This window comes from Myotis brandtii, unplaced genomic scaffold, assembly GCF_000412655.1.
Source record: "Myotis brandtii unplaced genomic scaffold, ASM41265v1 scaffold630, whole genome shotgun sequence".
Classification (NCBI taxonomy): Eukaryota; Metazoa; Chordata; class Mammalia; order Chiroptera; family Vespertilionidae; genus Myotis; species Myotis brandtii.
The window spans coordinates 2190005-2208106 of record NW_005370412.1 but is presented as its reverse complement, the minus strand read 5'-3'; the positions used below and the strand labels follow the sequence as shown (position 1 = coordinate 2208106).

General features: G+C 38.1%; 1 protein-coding gene across 2 annotated transcripts in view; it reads left to right on the top strand.

The window, feature by feature from the left end:
• TDRD5 (tudor domain containing 5) overlaps positions 1-18102 on the top strand; it is a 48288-nt gene that overhangs the window by 26907 nt on the left and 3279 nt on the right. The window contains exons 11-16 of one of the 2 annotated variants that reach the window (XM_014528326.1): positions 6801-7001; positions 7484-7639; positions 9993-10154; positions 12066-12245; positions 13046-13186; positions 14777-14987. In XM_014528326.1, coding sequence (XP_014383812.1) covers positions 6801-7001; positions 7484-7639; positions 9993-10154; positions 12066-12245; positions 13046-13186; positions 14777-14987 — 1051 coding nt within the window. The remainder of the gene's footprint in view (positions 1-6800; positions 7002-7483; positions 7640-9992; positions 10155-12065; positions 12246-13045; positions 13187-14776; positions 14988-18102) is intronic. The other variant, XM_014528325.1, reaches the window with a different exon arrangement.

Genomic DNA, 18102 nt, shown 5'->3' with positions numbered 1-18102 from the left:
GGGGTGGGTTGGGGCGCCGCACCCTGTCACCCACAGAGCCGCAGGGCGATCAGGGGGTTTGGGCGCTGCCCCCTGTCACGCTGATCCCGGTGCCGGGAGCCTCGCTGCTCCGCTGATCCCGGTGCTGGGAGGCATATTACCCTTTTACTATATAGGATAGAGGCCTGGTGCATGGGTAGGGGCTGGCTGGTTTGCCCTGAAGGGTGTCCTGGATCAGGGTGGGGGTCCCCACTGGGGTGCCTGGCCAGCCTGGATGAGGGGATGATGGCTGTTTGCAGCTGGTCACACACCCTTCAGGGTGGGGGTCCCCACTGGGGTGCCTGGCCAGTCTGGGTGAGGGGCTGAGGGCTGCTTTCAGGCTGGCGGTTGTTGACTGAAGCTCCCAACCGCTCCTTTTTTTTCTCTTTTTTTTATTTTATTCTGGGCCAGCTTTAGCTCTGGCTCTAGCTCTGAGGCTTCGTATCTGGTTTGTTTGCCGTTCTATAATCGAAACAATGTATAACTTCAGCTCTGAGATCCCGGCAGGCTGAAAGCTGGTTTCTGGGGTTTTGTTTAGCTCCTACATTTGCAACATAGTACATAGTTGCTTAGAGTTGCAACTCAGAGGCCGGCAAGTCAGGCGGGGAACGTTGGAGTCTGCAGTCACTGGAGCAAGCAAGCCTCATGTTCGCTTCCAGCTGCCTGGCTGCCGGCCGCCATCTTGGCTGACAGTTAATTTGCATAAGGATATGCTGATTAGCCAATGGGAAGGGTAGCAGTCGTACGCTAATTACCATGTTTCTCTTTTATTAGTGTAGATATTTATGTACCTTATATATGTTTTTCCCTCAGAACTCTTACTTGTACATATCATACATATTATTATACTATATTTGTCTATCAGTTGCTTACATATACACGGATTTTTCCCTTTAAAATTCTTTTTAATCCAAAAAACACAGTAAAGAGGAAAGAAAAAGAAAAAAAAATTATGTATAATTTTACCACTAAACACATTAAATTTAGAAATTTGATGTATGTTTCTTTCAGGTTAGCTTATTGGTTGTTGTGGTGAGGATTTTTGTAATCTTGAGCGTTTCATAAAATAGTAGTCCTGTTATTTCATAATTCATGTTTTCACTCTGCATGATAGCATAAATATGTTGATGTTACCATAATTCTAAATTTTAATAGACTCACAGTAATCTGTTAGGTAAATGTGCATCATGGCCTGTGTATCCCTTTATTGTTAGACATTCAATCTGTTTCTGATATTTTAGTATTACAAATAATGTATGCAGTGTATGGTTTTTGTGCAAGTCAGTATTCAGGATTGTTTTCTAATGGTGCATTGTAGCCCTGACTTACATCATGAAGCTCAGCACTAAATTCATGACCCACTTGTAGCCAATGTTCATTACTCTCATATCTGCCAGATCACTACCATTACTGATTCTCTTTGCTTTGTTTTCTTATTTCTTTCCTGAACTTAGGGCTTCTGGCCTTAGGGATTTGCCCTTTCTGATCAATGGAATAGTTTATGCAAAGAATTCTCATGGTTGGCTCCTTTTTGTCAACAAAAAGTTTTAAACTTTAAAACTTTAAAGTTTAAAGCTTAAAAGTTCAGTTTTAAGCCCAAATGTTATTTCCCCAAGAAGGACTTCCTTGACCCGCCAATTTAAAGTGCACCTTTCCACTTCCATCATTCATGGTGACTTCATTTTATCTTCATAACACTATCTGGTATTATTTGTTCACATACAAAAGTGTGAGCTTCTGAGGTCAGGGAAATTATCTTGTTCACTAGATCACCAGTGCATAGATCAATGCTTAGAACATGATTTGTGCTTAGTAAATCTTCTTATCTAATAATAGACAAACATGTAAATTGACCATCCCTCCGCTACGCTCACCAGCCAATCAGGAGAGTATGCAAATTAACCCAACAAAGATGGTGGTTAATTTGCATACGTAGGCACGAAGCGGCGGAGCGAAGACTGAAGGCTCCGGCCGGAGTGAAGACCTGGGTCCTGGGTGCCGGAGGAAAACCTATGCTGGCAGCCAGGGGAAGGGAAGGCCTATTTCATAAATCTCTTCGTGCAACTGGCCTCTAGTCTTATCTAATAAAGACTGAATATGCAAATTGACCATCATGCCATAACGGTCAAGATGGCTGCGCCCACAGCAGAGGTCGAGTTCCCGTAACAAGCCTTAATGAGCAATCAGCAGGGACCTGAGGCTGCGTGGCACTGGGCCGGGGCAGGGGACCTGAGTCTGTGCCCCCGGCCTGGTGGGGCTTGACAGGGGACCTCAGGCCGTGCCCCCCGCCCTGGCACCAGGCTGGGGGACCTCAGACCACACCCCCTGCCCGCAGGGCTTGACGGGGACCTCAGGCCATGCCCCTTGCCCAGCGGGGCTTGACGGGGACCTCTTTTTGCCGGGCCAGGCGACCTGAGGCTGCGCTTCCCCACCCGGCGGGGCTTGACGGGGGTGGGGCCATCCGGGTCTGGATAAAGCCAAATAGGGGTGGGGCCGGCTGGGTCTGGGTCTCGCATGATTTCAAGGCACACGTGGGTGGGTGGGGACTTGACTCTGGTTCTCATGGTGCGCCCCAGACTCAGACAGGAGGAAGATTTTCATATACATTTTACCAATTTTCTTTAATCTCTGACACTTCTATTATAGAGAAAGGGCAAATAGCAATATTAAAATATTTCCTCTAATTAATTTCCTTTTAATGTGCACTAATTTTGTGCACTGGGTCACTAGTGTCTTTAACTAAATGAATGGATTTCACTTTATTTCTATCTTTTTTATGGTCTTGATAAAAGTTAATGTAATTTATAATGACAGAGTAGCATGGTGGGACTAACTCCCAGAGACAAAATCCAAAGTGGGCAGAAAAGCAGTCGATCCTTGGAAGCCGAATCTCCAGCCTTGCTGGTTTGAAGAGTTAGAGGACATTGTTTGGGACTAGCATACAGCTGGAAGTTAAGAGGAAACACACATGAAGGGAGGGAGCCACAGATTGGGAGAATTCTATAATCAGTGTACACAATCTGCCCAGATTATTAGGTCACTACTAAACTTCGCAAGTTCTGGGGAGAGCCCAGGCCCTGAAAAATCACTGGCTTACCTAGTCTTTCTTTTTCTCACCTTGTCTTCCCCTATTTTGAAGAGATTTAAAAATCATTCCCCTAATTAACACTATATTATTTTAGTGATTATTCTAGGAAATACAACATATATGTGTGTAACAATGCAAGGATATTAGAACACTTTAAATTCTTTAACCTAATTTTCTGTTCTATTTTTGTTGTGTAGTTAATATTACAGTTTTTGACCCCTCAAGAAATTGACCACATAAAATAATAACATCCATGTAGATTTAGTTACATACTTCTCATTCTCTTAGCTCTTTATTCTCACCACTCATGTCCTTTATCTGGGAACAGTTCCCTTCTGTTTGAACTGGATCCTTTAGGATTTCATTTTGTGAGGGTTTGATGATGGCGGACTTAGTTCTCTTTACTTGAAAATATAATTTTGTGTTTATTCTTGAAAGCTATATTCCCTAGGTATAGAATTTTAGGTTTGGCAGTAAATATCTTTACAGCCTTGAAGATATCATTGCTCTGGTTTCTGGTTTCCTATCATATTTGAGAAGTCAGTTGTCATTCTAATGGACGTTCTTTTGTAGCCAGTGTCCTTTTTGTAGCTGTTTTTAAGATTTCCTATTTGTTGCTTGTGTTCTTCAGTTTTAGTATGTTTATGTATAGTTTTATTCTTATTTATCCTACTTTCGTGGTTCATTGGATTTGTTTTAATCTGTGCCTTATTACTTTTCATTAAATCTGGAAAATTCCTAGCCATTTTCTTTTCAATTAGGTTTCCCCATATTCATATATATGTTAATTTATATATATGACTGTATGTACATATATTAATATAGATATATATTCCCTCTGTCTGTTTCTGCCTCTCTCTTTCTGGAGCCATAATTATTCTCAATTTATTGTCTATATCCTTTAACCTCTCATTTGTATTTTACAAATTTCTGTGCTTTGCATGTTACATTCTGGGTACTATTTTCCAAGTTACCTTCTACTTTTTGATTTAATTCTGTCTAATCTACTATTAAAATTAACCTATTAGGTTTTAAATTTTATTGTATTTTTAAAGCTCTCTTAGTTCTTTAATTCTGCTAGATCGATTATTGTAGATTGACGAGAGGCCTGATGCACGAAATTCATGCAAGGGGCTTGGCCCTCGCAGCCACAGTGGCTTGCCTCGGCCTGAGGCAATCACAGGAGCTGCCTCAGCCCTCACAGCCCCGGGTTCATCCAGAAGGTCGTTGGGTCTAATTAGCATATTATGCTTTTATTATTATTATAGATAGATAATCTCTGCAGAGTAAGTTTAGTTCTTTTATAATTCATCTAGAATCTCAAATATATAAAGTTTTTTAAGGTTTGTTTCACTTGTGTTGTTTCTTGTTCTTGTGATTTGTTGTTTCTTTGTATGTTTTTAATCTTTGCTTATGTACTGCTCATTGTCTTTGAAAAGTTATTCGTAAGAATGGTTGAATAATACAGGCTGAGATTGCCTACCTACAGAGAGATTTATTCACTTTGCCATGCACCTAGGAATACTACCAGTCTGGAAGCTTGTTAATTAAAATGAACAGCTTGAGGATTTGTGTACCACCCAGGTGATGTGAAAATCAAGGTGCAAATCCATATGAAAGAGACTAGTGTATTTCTTTTCCCCCTTATCCTGAGTGTGTACTCCTACAGGAACTCAGGGGTATGAAGGAGAGTTCTCCTCTCCACTCCCTACCATGGGATTTGATTTCTGTTCCCTTTGACCTTTGAGAGCATCAGAACTAAAGTTCAAATTTGCCTGGATTAGTGGATGCCTTTAAGGCAAAAATAATTTCCATTTTCCCTTTAATTTTGGCTTGATAATTTTGTTACTTTCTTACCAGTTTTTTTTTCAATTTTTGAACACATTTTTAAAGTATTTTATCTAGAATATTTAGTTATTTTTATAAGAGGACTGGTCCAGTAATCTTACTGAATCATATCTGAAAATGAAAGCTTTCACCAAATAAAAATTTTTTCTTTGATCACATTTTTCATGATTTTTCCTTTATTCTGACTTTTGTCATCTACAAGTCATAAATATCCTCAAATGTGTTGTCCATTAAAATCTCTAGTTCAGGAAGAACAAAGTAGGTGGGATCTCAATACCAGATATCAAGCTGTATTACAAAGCCACTGTTCTCAAAACAGTCTGGTACTGGCACAAGAACAGACATATAGATCAATGGAATAGAATAGAGAGCCCAGAAATCAGCCCCAACCAATACGCTCAATTAATATTTGACAAAGGAGGCAAGAACATACAATGGAGTCAAGACAGTCTCTTCAATAAATGGTGCTGGGAAAATTGGACAGATACATGCAAGAAAATGAAACTAGACCACCAACTTACACCATACACAAAAATAAACTCAAAATGGATAAAGGACTTAAATATACGACGGGAAACCATAAAAATACTAGAAGAATCCAAAGGCAACAAAATCTCAGACATATGCCGAAGCAATTTCTTCACCGATACAGATCCTAGGGCATTGGAAACTAAAGAGAAAATAAACAAATGGGACTACATCAAAATAAAAAGTTTCTGCACAGCAAAAGAAACCATCAACAAAACAACAAGAAAGCCCACTACATGGGAGAACATATTTGCCAACATTATATCTGATAAGGGCCTAATCTCCAAAATTTATAGGGAACTCATACAACTTAACAAAAGGAAGATAAACAATCCAATCAAAAAATGGGCAAAGGATCTAAATAGACACCTTTTAAAAGAGGACATTCAGAAAGCCAAGAGACATATGAAAACATGCTCAAAGTCACTAATCATCCGAGAGATGCAAATCAAAACAACAATGAGGTACCATCTCACACCTGTCAGACTGGCTATCATCAACAAATCAACAAACGACAAGTGCTGGAGAGGATGTGGAGAAAAAGGAACACTTGTGCACTGCTGGTGGGAATGCAGACTGGTGCAGCCACTATGGAAGACAGTATGGAGTTTCCTCAAAAAACAAAACATGGAACTCCCATTTGACCCTGTGATCCCACTTCTAGGAATATATCCCAAGAAACCAGAAACACCAATCAGAAAGGATATATGCACCCCTATGTTCATAGCAGCACAATTCACCATAGCTAAGATTTGGAAACAGCCTAAGTGCCCATCAGTAGATGAATGGATTAGAAAACTGTGGTACATCTACACGATGGAATACTATGCTGCTGTAAAAAAGAAGGAATTCTTACCATTTGCAACAGCATGGATGGAACTGGAGAGCATTATGCTAAGTGAAATAAGCCAGTCAATGAAAGAAAAATACCACATGATCTCACTCATTTATGGATAATAAAGACCATTATAAACTGATGAACAAAAATAGATACAGAGGCAGAGCAGCATCGAACAGACTGTCAAACTACAGCGGGAAGGGGCCGGGGAGGTTTGGGGAGGTGAGTAAGAAATCAACCGAAGGACTTGTATGCATGCATATAAGCATAACCAATGGACACAAGACACTGGGGGGTAGGGGAGGCCGGGAGAATGTCAAGGGGGAAAAAAAAGGAGACATATGTAATAAGAAATAAAAACATTTCTTTTAGACAAAAAGGAAAAACTAGTTCATTGGGAATTCACTTTTGCATATGCTTACTATATGTAATTCATGTTTGATTTTACCATGTGATTTTCATATCTTGGTTCTATTTCAGGAATGTTGGACATCCAGAGCCATTCTGCAGTTCCAGAAGTTGTGTGGTTTGAAGCCATTAGTTGGGGTAGTAGATGAATACATAGATGGGATCCTTAACATTTTTTTGTGTGATACATCCTCAAACGAAGACGTCTATTTCCATCATGTCTTGAGAACAGAGGGCCATGCTATTGTATGCCGAGAAAATGTCCCTTCTAAGGTGGAGCAGTATTTTGTAATTTGTTTTATTTAATCTCAACAGGTATGAGAGAATTTATAAGAGAATTTAATACAGAAGGTTACTTGATTTATTCTCTAGTCTTAAATACCTGTGAGATTCCCGCCTTCTCAATGCAGAGCACTCTCTTCATTTTCAGATGACCACAAACAACTGCAGTTAGCTTCCTGTCCTTTAGACTATGAATACTTGTGTTTTAAATAATTGAGAATTTACCCTGAAGTATTTAATTCTCTCAGGTGTACTTAGAGAAGAACAGTACTCTCTTATCTTGCAATTATCGACAGCAATGTTTGCATTACCATTAATATTGATGTTGAGAATTTTTCTGACTAGGAAAAACTTCCATTATTTTTAACTATTTTAGAAGATAATACATTTCCACAACAATTGAAAATTATTAAGTGCTAACTTTTTCACTTTTCTCTGAGTAATTAAACACTTTCTTCTTTATTTTATCCTAGGGTTTCAGCGAACTCAATCCTTTAACTTTATACACTAAATCCAGTGAAGGGCCAGAGGATGTCTTGACAGCACTTGGTTGTCCTTCCCAGAACCACTATTTTAATGAAGACCGAGAGATAAGTCCACAGTCAAAAGAGAGTGATTTATATACCCCGGTAATAGGTTTTTGCAAATATGATTATAATTATTTTTATTGTTAACATTTAATTAGTGCTTACTATATGCCAAACAGTATATATAGAACTTGAAGTATGATATATTAATCTTCATAAAGTCCCTGTGACGTAGTTACTATAATAATTGTATTTTATAGGTAAGGAAACTGAGGGTTTCCAAACCCAGGAAATACCTAGTGAGAGACAGTTACCTATACCTCTCATAAATTTCTGGTTTCAGCCTTTGCTTCAGTAATGCTTCCTCCTGCACGAATTCTCCTGCACTCAATTCCATTGCTGCCTTGGTGCAATTGTGACTTCACCTACACCAATCCAAATGCTGACACTCCTCAGCTGCTTCTTCGGGTGTTCTTATGTTTTCATTTCTCTGTAAACCTTTGTGCAGCTCCCACCCACAGCAATACAAATATTATTATTATTCCAGTAGCAGTAATAACATAAAACAACATTTATTGAACTCATACTGTGTGGCAGGTACTGTTGTAAGTACTCACATGTACTAGTTAATTTATCTTTAAAACCACTTTACCAGGTTGGTACTTCATATCTCCCCTTTACATATAAGTGAAGCACATAGTAAGAACTTAAATGATTTTCAACCAGTGAACAAATAAGTCTCAAACATGTCCTTTGAGTCTTATATTCCTCCTGGCAGCAAGTACTGGGCTAAGAATATAGGGTGTGTTCAAATTGGAGCGCCAAAAAAGTGGTTTTCTAGACATAATAGACTTATTTTCATTTAATAAAATATGAAAATATCAGTATGTTTTACATCTGTGACTTTAAAATTATTAATATGATTGTATTTTTTAAAATATATTTTATTGATTTTTTACAGAGAGGAAGGGATAGGGATAGACAGTTAGAAACATTGATGAGAAACATCGATCAGCTGCCTCCTGCACACCCCCTACTGGGGATGTGCCCGCAACCAAGGTACATGCCCTTGACCAGAATCGAACCTGGGACCCTTCAGTCCACAGGTTGAAGCTCTATCCACTGAGCCAAACCAGTTAGGGCTATGATTGTATTTTTTAGTAGACACTAGTTATTGCAAAAAGAGAAAGAAAAAGCAAATTTGACTACTGGGGAGATTAACTGGCTTTGAAAAATATGTGTGAAAGTTTATTGCTGCATGTTTTTTAAAATATATTTTTATTGATTTCAGACAGGAAGGGAGAGGGAAGAGAGATAGAAACATCAGTGATGAGAGAGTATCATTGATTGGCTGCCTCTGCATGCCCCATACTGGGGATCAAGGCCGCAACCCAGGCAGGTGCCCTTGACTGGAATTGAACCTAGGACCCTTCAGTCTACAGGCTGACACTCTATCCACTGAGCCAAACCAGCGAGGGCTATTGCTGCATGTTTAAAGCAATATAAAGTGTTTTTTTTTCTTTCTAGTTTACGTTAAAATTAATTGGGCTTGACTTTTCTTAAGCCTGAAGTTTTCTTAGTCATTATTACTTGATTAGAACAATTATATTTCCTGATTCTTAAATAATGAATTGAATTCAACCTCTAATATATGTAGAATATACTATCGTCACTCTGTTTATGTCTTCAGATAATCATAGTTCAGCCCTAGAAATGAAATAAGGCCATCTTTTCTGCAAAAGAGAGAAGTCTTAAAATTCCCCTATTCCATCCAGCCTATATTTTAACATATTAATACTCTTTTATGCTACACACATACACCAAGTTCCCTGTAATTCTCTCTCTTCTTTTAAGCATTCCAACAGTTTGTGTTAAATTCTTTATTGCATCTTCTCAAAACATCCTCCTTCCCTGATAATATTTTAGTTCTAGCACTGAGAGGTATCTGCACTATTGGTTGTACTGTGATTATCCAGTTGTGTGTTTCCTGCTATATTTGAGTTCTTTTAGAGCTGGAACCTATTGCAATCATCTTTAAATTCACAGAGCTACCTTGTACACGTTTTATAATATGTACTAAATAAATGTTTATTGGCGTGAACTAGTTTAGCAGGATGGGAAGTCCAAGGGTCATGAATAAAGTTAGAAAACAATGTAGCATTTGTGTGAACCACAGCAAAATATTCCTCCCCTCCCCGAATAGCTTTTGGAAACAGCATTAGTTTAAAAATTAAATAAAATAACCCTGACTTGTATGCTCAGTGGTTAGAGCGTTGCTCTCTGCCCCATCAGAGTACGTGCAGCAGGCAACCAGTCAATGTGTCTCTCTCACGTTGATGTTTCTCTCTCTCCCCTCTCCCTCCCTCCCTTCCACTCTCTCCAAAAAGCAATGGGAAAAATATCCTCAGGTGTGGATTAACAAAAATAATAATAATTTATCTTTCATATCTACTAGCAAGATATTAATGATGGAAAGGCTGTCATTGACTTTGAATATGAGTCAAAGAAGCCATTAAAGGATTCTGAATTCAGCTCTTTGAAAACTCAAGATAAGAGCTATGAAGAAGATACAAAGTGTTCTATCCCTAAGCTAAAGGATCTGAAGGAAGAAAATGAGGTAGAAGGAAAGATTTTTTTAATGTAATTAATGTAATACAAATAATCCATAAGTGAAGGGGGCTGGAATGAAATAGCTCTTTAAACCTTACTGTTGCTTTCAGTGCAGTCAGAGCATCTGCCATAGATGAATTATAAATTCTCCCTTCAGCAGTCACCAAGACCAAAGTAGAAGCAACATAGTCTTGATCACAAAAAAGAAAGGGCCTTATCTGGCTTTGGTGTGTCCGTTACTACCCTGTAGCTTTGAGCAATCTTCAAGAATTATGCAGTGATTAGAAACTAGTATTGAGAAACAGTATTAGGAAAACGCATCAGGAAAAAATGCTGGTAACTTTTTTGGAGGACATATTTATTTTAGTCAAATGTTTATGAACACACAGCTTCGAGTCCCCCATAACTCTTCCCCCTACATTTCCTGTTTCACAGAGCAATCATTTTCATCTCTTTCAGCTGTTGCTTTTGGAATTTACCTCTCTTTCTTTACATAACATGCTTACATTATTTATTGATTTTTCAGTTAACTGTGTGTGTATGGACCACACACAACCATATCCTTTTTACCTCCCCCCACCATCTCACTAATACAGTTAACAAACTTTCTGTTAGCTCACCATTCAATATTTACAGTGTTATGACTCTGTAAATGCTGTTCACAGCCAAGTAGTTTGTTATGGCAACTTTTCCTTCCCTGCATAGCTTCTATTTTCTTGTGTTAATGTTTCTTTTTAACCCAACATACAATAAAATTGACTTTCTTTTGATGCCCTGTCCTGTCGATTTTAACGCATATATAGTTTTGTGCTCCATCCTCAGTTTTACTCTTGAGAAGACCCTCTGGCCTTCCAGAGGGAGGAAGACTTGTAGCTTCCTGGGTCCTTGAGATGGGGGTCCTTGAATCTGGTGCTCTAACTACTACCGCTTTTTTTTTTGCGTTTTTTATTTTTTAATCACAGTTTACTTTCAGTATTGTCTTGCATTTGTTTCAGGTGTACAGCATAATGGTTAGACCAGTGGTTCTCAACCTTCCTATGCTGCGACCCTTTAATATAGTTCCTCATGTTGTGGTGACCCCCAATTTCATTGTTACAAATTGAACATAATTAAAGCACAGTGATTAATCACAAAAACAATATGTAATTATATATGTGTTTTCCGATGGTCTTAGGTGACCCCTGTGAAAGGGTCATTCGACCCCCAAAGGGGTCGCGACCCACAGGTTGAGAACCGCTGGGTTATACAGTCATATCCTTTTCAGAGTGGTAACCCTGATATTTCCAGTACCCACCTGGCACCATACATAGTTATAGCAATAATATTGACTATATCCCCTATGCTGTACTTTATATCCCCATGACTGTTTTGTAAATACCAATTTGTAATCTTAATCCCTTCACCTTTTTCACACTCCCGTCTACCTGGCAACCACAAGTCAGATCTCTGTGTCTATGAGTCTGTTTCAGTTTTGTTTGAATTTAACTGCTTCTTACTCAGATTTTTCAACCAGTGCTTTTGTTTCATTTCCACATTACCCCCTTACTTAAAAAAAACCTTGTGTGTCAATGCCTGCCCTTTTGTGGTATCAGTGGTATAAATTTGGGTTTATTCTTAGTTTTTCCACTGCAAGCTCAGGGTTCCACTGTCTCAGGACTGCTGATCAGCTGTCACTTGTCTGCTTTCCTGTATCCAGAATGTAGATGGTATTTTCTGTTCTTTTGTTCCCTTTGACCATGAGTTTATACCTTAAATTTCTTTATTTTTTTTGGGTGATATTTCAGGAGGGAGAGAGCAATAAATTGTGTATTCAACTGCCATCTTTACCTGGAATCAGAAAAAATTGTAAACCTAAATTTTAAAATGTGCTCATATGGGAATTATAAATTAAAGCTTTTCTGTCTTCGATACTTTCTAGGATGAGATCCCCACTGGAATGCCATGCCTGGAGTCAGTGACCATAGGTGATGATATTTGGGATGAAAACTGGTTACCTTTGCGAGCTAAAATGGGAAAAGAGGGTGATGCCTCCCACTTATTTACCTCCAGCCATGGTGGAAAGAAGCCATACCTGTCATGTAAAGAAATGCCGGAGAAGGTTAGATCCTTGAGAAAACAAAGTGAATTATATTGAAAAAGCACATGTAAACTCAACTGTTCACACCTCAAGAAAGCCATACATTCTTCAATTCAAAATGATTTATCGAAGATAATTTAAAAAAAACACACAGTTTCTTTTGCACAGTTTCTTTTTTAATCCAGCATACAATAAAATTGACTTTCTTTTGATGCCCTGTCCTGGTAGTTAGTCATGGTAGGAAGGGGGATAGAATGAAGTAGGGACGAATAAACAGACTTATTGTGCCTATCTGCCCTTTCAGTCATGATTTTTGTTTCATCATTGGCATCTGGTCAGGGCCTTAGGGTCTATAAGTAAACTGTTTTCCCTAATTTTGTTTTTGCTGAATTAGTCTTAACTTCTGGATGTCAGCAGTGAGAGAACATTTGCTAATATTGGTCCTAACTATATATTTAAATTTTCATTTATTTCCCACCGGTTATGAAAAAGAATATCTGCAGTTAAGGTGCTCCTAATTTATGCCATTTCAGTAATATATGATCATGAAAAATCACCTAGCCATGAAAACAGTATTGAGGAAAATACTGCAAATAACTCATTTGTGTTTATGAGATCTGTGTATTCAGAGGAATTCAGGATACTGGGGATGGATCAATGAATAATGAAAGGAGGAAAAGTCATACAGATACAGAAAATTAATAAGTACCTTTTCTTGTTTAATATACATTGACTCCTTGTCTTTACTTTGCCCAAGTTATCCTCTGTTTGGGCCATGTGTCACTATTTCTCAGTTTATTGTTGCAATTTTTTCTCTGTAGGATTGGTGTTTTTCTACACAAGACACATGGGATGATTCATGTCAGCCTTTAGGCCTTGTGAATGGAATGCAAGTAGAAGCTCAAAAACAAGAAGGACTGGGTGCTCAGGAAAAAAATACTGGGACAACCAGCACTCAAAAGGTAAATGTCTAATGAATGTTATTTTCACAGGTTTGCATGAGGAAAGTGCTTTCATTTTTAGAAAGTAAAATTCTGGTTAATGATCCCTCCCTTAGCATTTTATAGAATACATATACATACAATGTATGTTGATTTTAAAAGTTCAGTGAACTTAATACTTAAAAAGAAAATCCTGAGCCTAAAATTAAGATTGATTAAGCATCTATGTTAGGGATACATAAACAGGTATTTTTTTATAACTTAGCTGTAAATTTTAAGCTCTATATCTGTCCTATTATTTAGGCCTGTTTTCTTTCATGTTGTTTGGCAGGCGCACTAACCCTGGAACAAAATACATTTGTTTCTCAACTATATTTTGAGCTTCCTGAAAACAGCAGGACAATTTGTGGTTTTGTATGTGAAAATTTGGTACTCCATTCACTTAGCCCAAATTCAGTCTCTCTTTGGGACATTCGTCTTTTTCTCTTAAGACATGGTTTGTTTTTTTTCTGAAGTTTTACATATGTCTCCTTCCCCCCCATTGACCTCCCCCTCCCTCCCACCCCCAAGGGCAAGCCCCCACTGCCGCAATGTCTGTGTCCATTGGTTATGCTAATATGCATGTGTACAAGTCCTTTGGTTGATCTCTAACCCTCACCCCTCACCCCTGCCATTTGTCTCTGGATCTATTTTTGTTCATCAGTTTATGTTGATCATTATATCCCACATATGGGTGAGATCATGTGATTTTTATCTTTCTCTGACTGGCTTATTTCACTTAGCATAATGCTCTGCAGGTCCATCCATGATGTTGCAAATGGTAAAAGTTTCTTCTTTTTTATAGCAGCATAGTATTCCATTGTGTAGATGTACCGCAGTTTTTTAATCCACTCATCTGCTGATGGGCACTTAGGCTATTTCCAAATCTTAGCTATGGTAAATTGTGCTGCTATGAACATAGGGGTGCACATATCCTTTCTGATTGGTGTTTCTGGAAGCCATGGTTTCTTAATATTCCATTGTGTCACTTCTTCTGAGGAGCCCTCCGTTTAACTGCTTTGTGTTGCAGTTAATGCATCTTCATGGCTAGCTGCAGCACACACCGTTTCCCTAACAGGACTGTGAGCTCCTTAGGATTACATCTTCCTGGAAAGTGATGTGGTTGAGCACAGAGAGCACACACTGGACTGAGTTCAAATCTCTGTCTTGTCATTTATTGATTGACATTGGATAACTTACTCTAGCTCTCTGTAATACAAACACATAACACCTAACAAAAAAGTGGTCATTGCGATGTTGAAATGAAGAAACATTTGCAAATAACCTAGCACTGTCTCTCGTTTCCTGCCATTCTTCCTTAGCTGTGTGTGGCAGTGCTTGGTAGGTGCCGTGTTTGCTCAAAATATGTGTTCAGTGAATGTTTTGATGGTCACTAAGTTAGTGGACTTGTTTTTTCCAGAAAGTATCTAGAGTCTTAAAAATGGTTTTTAAAATTTATGATATAAAAATATTTATTTTTTATTTATAAGTAAGGAAACAAAACAGGCTTAATCCTTCCATTATATTAACAGTTACTTTCCATGGTTTTGCCTCCTTTTACCCATTCTGCAGCAACCAAATTCAGAAGGTTCTTCCTCTTCTTCCCCATTGCCCAAGTTGGAAGAGTTCTACATCTCTCTTATCCAGTCCCAGCAGTCAGCAGAAGGGAGCCCGGGCGAGCTGCACAGCGTCCAGACGCAGCCACAGCAGGCTCAGCTCTCCGCAGCAGCACTCGACTCCCCCCCGACCATGGTGGATTCCCCAGAAAAACACTCTGGTTCAGGTAGGTTTACATAAAACTGACAAATGTGACTCACCACGTTGCTAAAAAAAAAGTATCTTTCCCAGAACATGAATTGGAAAATGCTGACTTTAGCATTTGTCTCAAGTCCTGGGCTCAGTTGTTCCCTTTCACTTTGCCACTCTTCTTTTCTTCTGCAGTTTGGGAGGTGTCAGGTTTACGTACAGGAACATTTTCCGGTTTATACAATTCTGTGAATTTTGACAAATGTATACAGTCTCATAACTGCCACCACAATTGTGATATGGGATGTTTACATCAATGCGAAAGTTTTGTCGTGTTTCTGTGCAGTCATTCCCGCCCCCTGCTTGCTGGCTTCTGGCATGTTACTTTTCCTTTTCTAGAATTTCATCAAGTTTATAATTTTTATGTGTGAAGAAGAAGAAAGTGACTTCTTTCATTTAGCAAAATGTTTTAGAGCAGTGGTTCTCAACCTTGGCTGCACATTAGAATCACCTGGGAATCTTTTTAAAATCCTGATGTCTGGGCCTCATCCTCCAGAAATTCTGTTTCTTTGTTATGGGGTAAGGCCACAACATTAGTAACAAAGAAACAGAATTTCTGGAGGATGAGGCCCAGACATCAGGATTTTAAAAAGATTCCCAGGTAATTCTAATGTGCAGCCACAGTTGAGAACCACTGTTTTAGAGATTCATTCAAGTTGTTACTAGTGTCAAAAGTGTGTTTCTGTTTATCGCTGAGTAGTAACCAAGTGTGTTGGATATACTACAGGTTGTTTATCTCTTCCCCAGATGATAGCCATTTAGGTTGTTTCAGGGTTTGTGCCATTATGAATAAAGCAGCTGTGAAATTCACATACAGCTCTTTGTGTAGATATAATGTTTTTTATTTCTTTTTAGTACATATTTCAGAGTGGTCGCGCTGCGCCATTCCACTACATATGGTCACTGCATTCTTTTTAAAAACTGCCAAATGTTTTCCAAAGTGGCTGTACCTTTTGTATTTATACCAGCAACGTATGAAAGTTGTGATTGCTCCACATCCTTGCCAACACATGATATCATCAATCTTTTTAAATTTTGCCATTTTAGTAGGTGTGTAGTGGTATCTTATTGTAGTTTTAATATACATTTCCCTATTTGCCAATGATTTTGACAATTTTTTCATGTGCTTATGTGCCATCTGTATATCTCCTTTAGTGGATTACCTGTTCAAGTATTGGCTAATTTTTTTTTTTGTTAATCCTCACATGAGGATATTTTTCCATTGCTTTTCAGAGAGAGTGGAAGGGAGGGAGGGAGGGAGTGAAGAAAAGGAAGGGAGACTGGAGGAAGGGGAAAGAGAAGGAGAAACATGGATGTGAGAGAGACACATCAACTGGTTGCCTCCCACATGCACCCTGATCGGGGCAGGGAGCAAACCCGCAACCCAGGCATGTGCCTTTGACTGGGAATCGAACCCAAAACATTTTGGTGTGCTGTCCAACACTCCAACCACTGAGCAACACCAGCCAGGGCTTGGCTAATTTTTATTGGACTATCTCCTTTTTTTTTTATTTGTAAAATATTCTTTATTGTAGACATAAATCCTTTGTCAAATATAATATGGGAAATATTGTCTCCCAGTTTGTGGCTTGCCTTTTCATTTCCTTATTAGCATCTTGGGAAGAACAAAAGCTTTCATTTTGGTGAAGTCAGATTTGTTGATTTATTTTTCTTTAAAGTTTTGAGTTGTTTTTTTCATTCTATGTAGAAATCTTTGCTAACCCAAGTAAGGTTTTCTCTTATATTTTCTTAGAAAAGTTCTATAATTTTAGACTTTACATTTAGGTCTGTGATCCAATTCATTGACTTTTTGCAAATGGTGTGATATAAGGATTAGTGTCTATTATCATGTGAATAGTATGAAAACATTATAATAGCATACTTCCATTTTTCCCATCCCAGCCTTTGAGCTATTGTTATATATTTTACTTCTTCATATATTGTAAGTCTCAAACTCCATTCATACTGTTTTTGCTACAATTTTCTTTTTTTAAAAATTAAAAATGAGAAAATTCTTTTTGGTTCATTCATTTGTCTGTTATATCTAGTGTTCTCTATTTTATTGTGTGAATTAGGAAATTTGATTTTTACAGCAACCCTATTCTGTAAAGAGCCAGAAAGTAAATAGACCATATTTACATAGACCATATGGACTATGTTGCAAATACTCACCTCTGTAATATAGCCCCAAAGAAGCCATAGATAATAAGCAAATAAATGAGCATAGCTGTGTTCCAATAAAACTTTATTTAAAAAAACAAGTGATAGGCTGGTGTTGGCCCACCGGCTGTAGTTTGCCAATGCTTCTTGTAAATCCAATTTTCCATCCGTTTTTGTTTTTCTTTTGCTTGAAGAACTTTAAATTTTCTTGTAGTACAGGTCTGCTACTGGTGTATTCTCTCAGCTTTCATACATTACAAAAAGTCTTTATTTTTCCTTAATTTCTTTAAGATTATTTTTCTGGATATAAAGTTATAGTTGGACAAATTTTCAGTGCATTAAAAGATGTCACTCTGCTTGTCACTGTTTCTAACAAGAAGTCTGTTGTTCTTATTTTTGTTCCTCTGTATAATAGTCCTCCCTTATTCGTGGTTTTGCTTTCTATGATTTCAGTTATCCAGAGATAATTCATAAGTTGTAAATTGCATGTTGTTCTGAGTAGATGATGAAATCCTATGCCATCCTGGTTCTTCATGCCCAAGATATGAGTCATCCCTTTTCCAGCAGAGTCACACTATGTGCATTAACCACCCTCTAATCACTTAGTAGCCATCTGGGTTATCAGATCCGTTATGAGATAGAGGAAGACACACACACACACACACACACACACCACATTCACATAACGTTTATTATAGTATGTTGTTAGTATTATTCTATTTTATTATTTCTTGTTGTTGATCTCTTAATGTGCCTAATTTATAAATCAAACTTTATCATAATTATACACACACGCACACACACACACACATATATATAGTGTTCGGTACTATTGGTGGTTTCAGGTATCCACTGGAGTTCTTGGGACATATCCTTCATGGTTAAGGGGGGACACTACTGTAATGTGGTATTTTCTCTGGATGCTTTGAGAT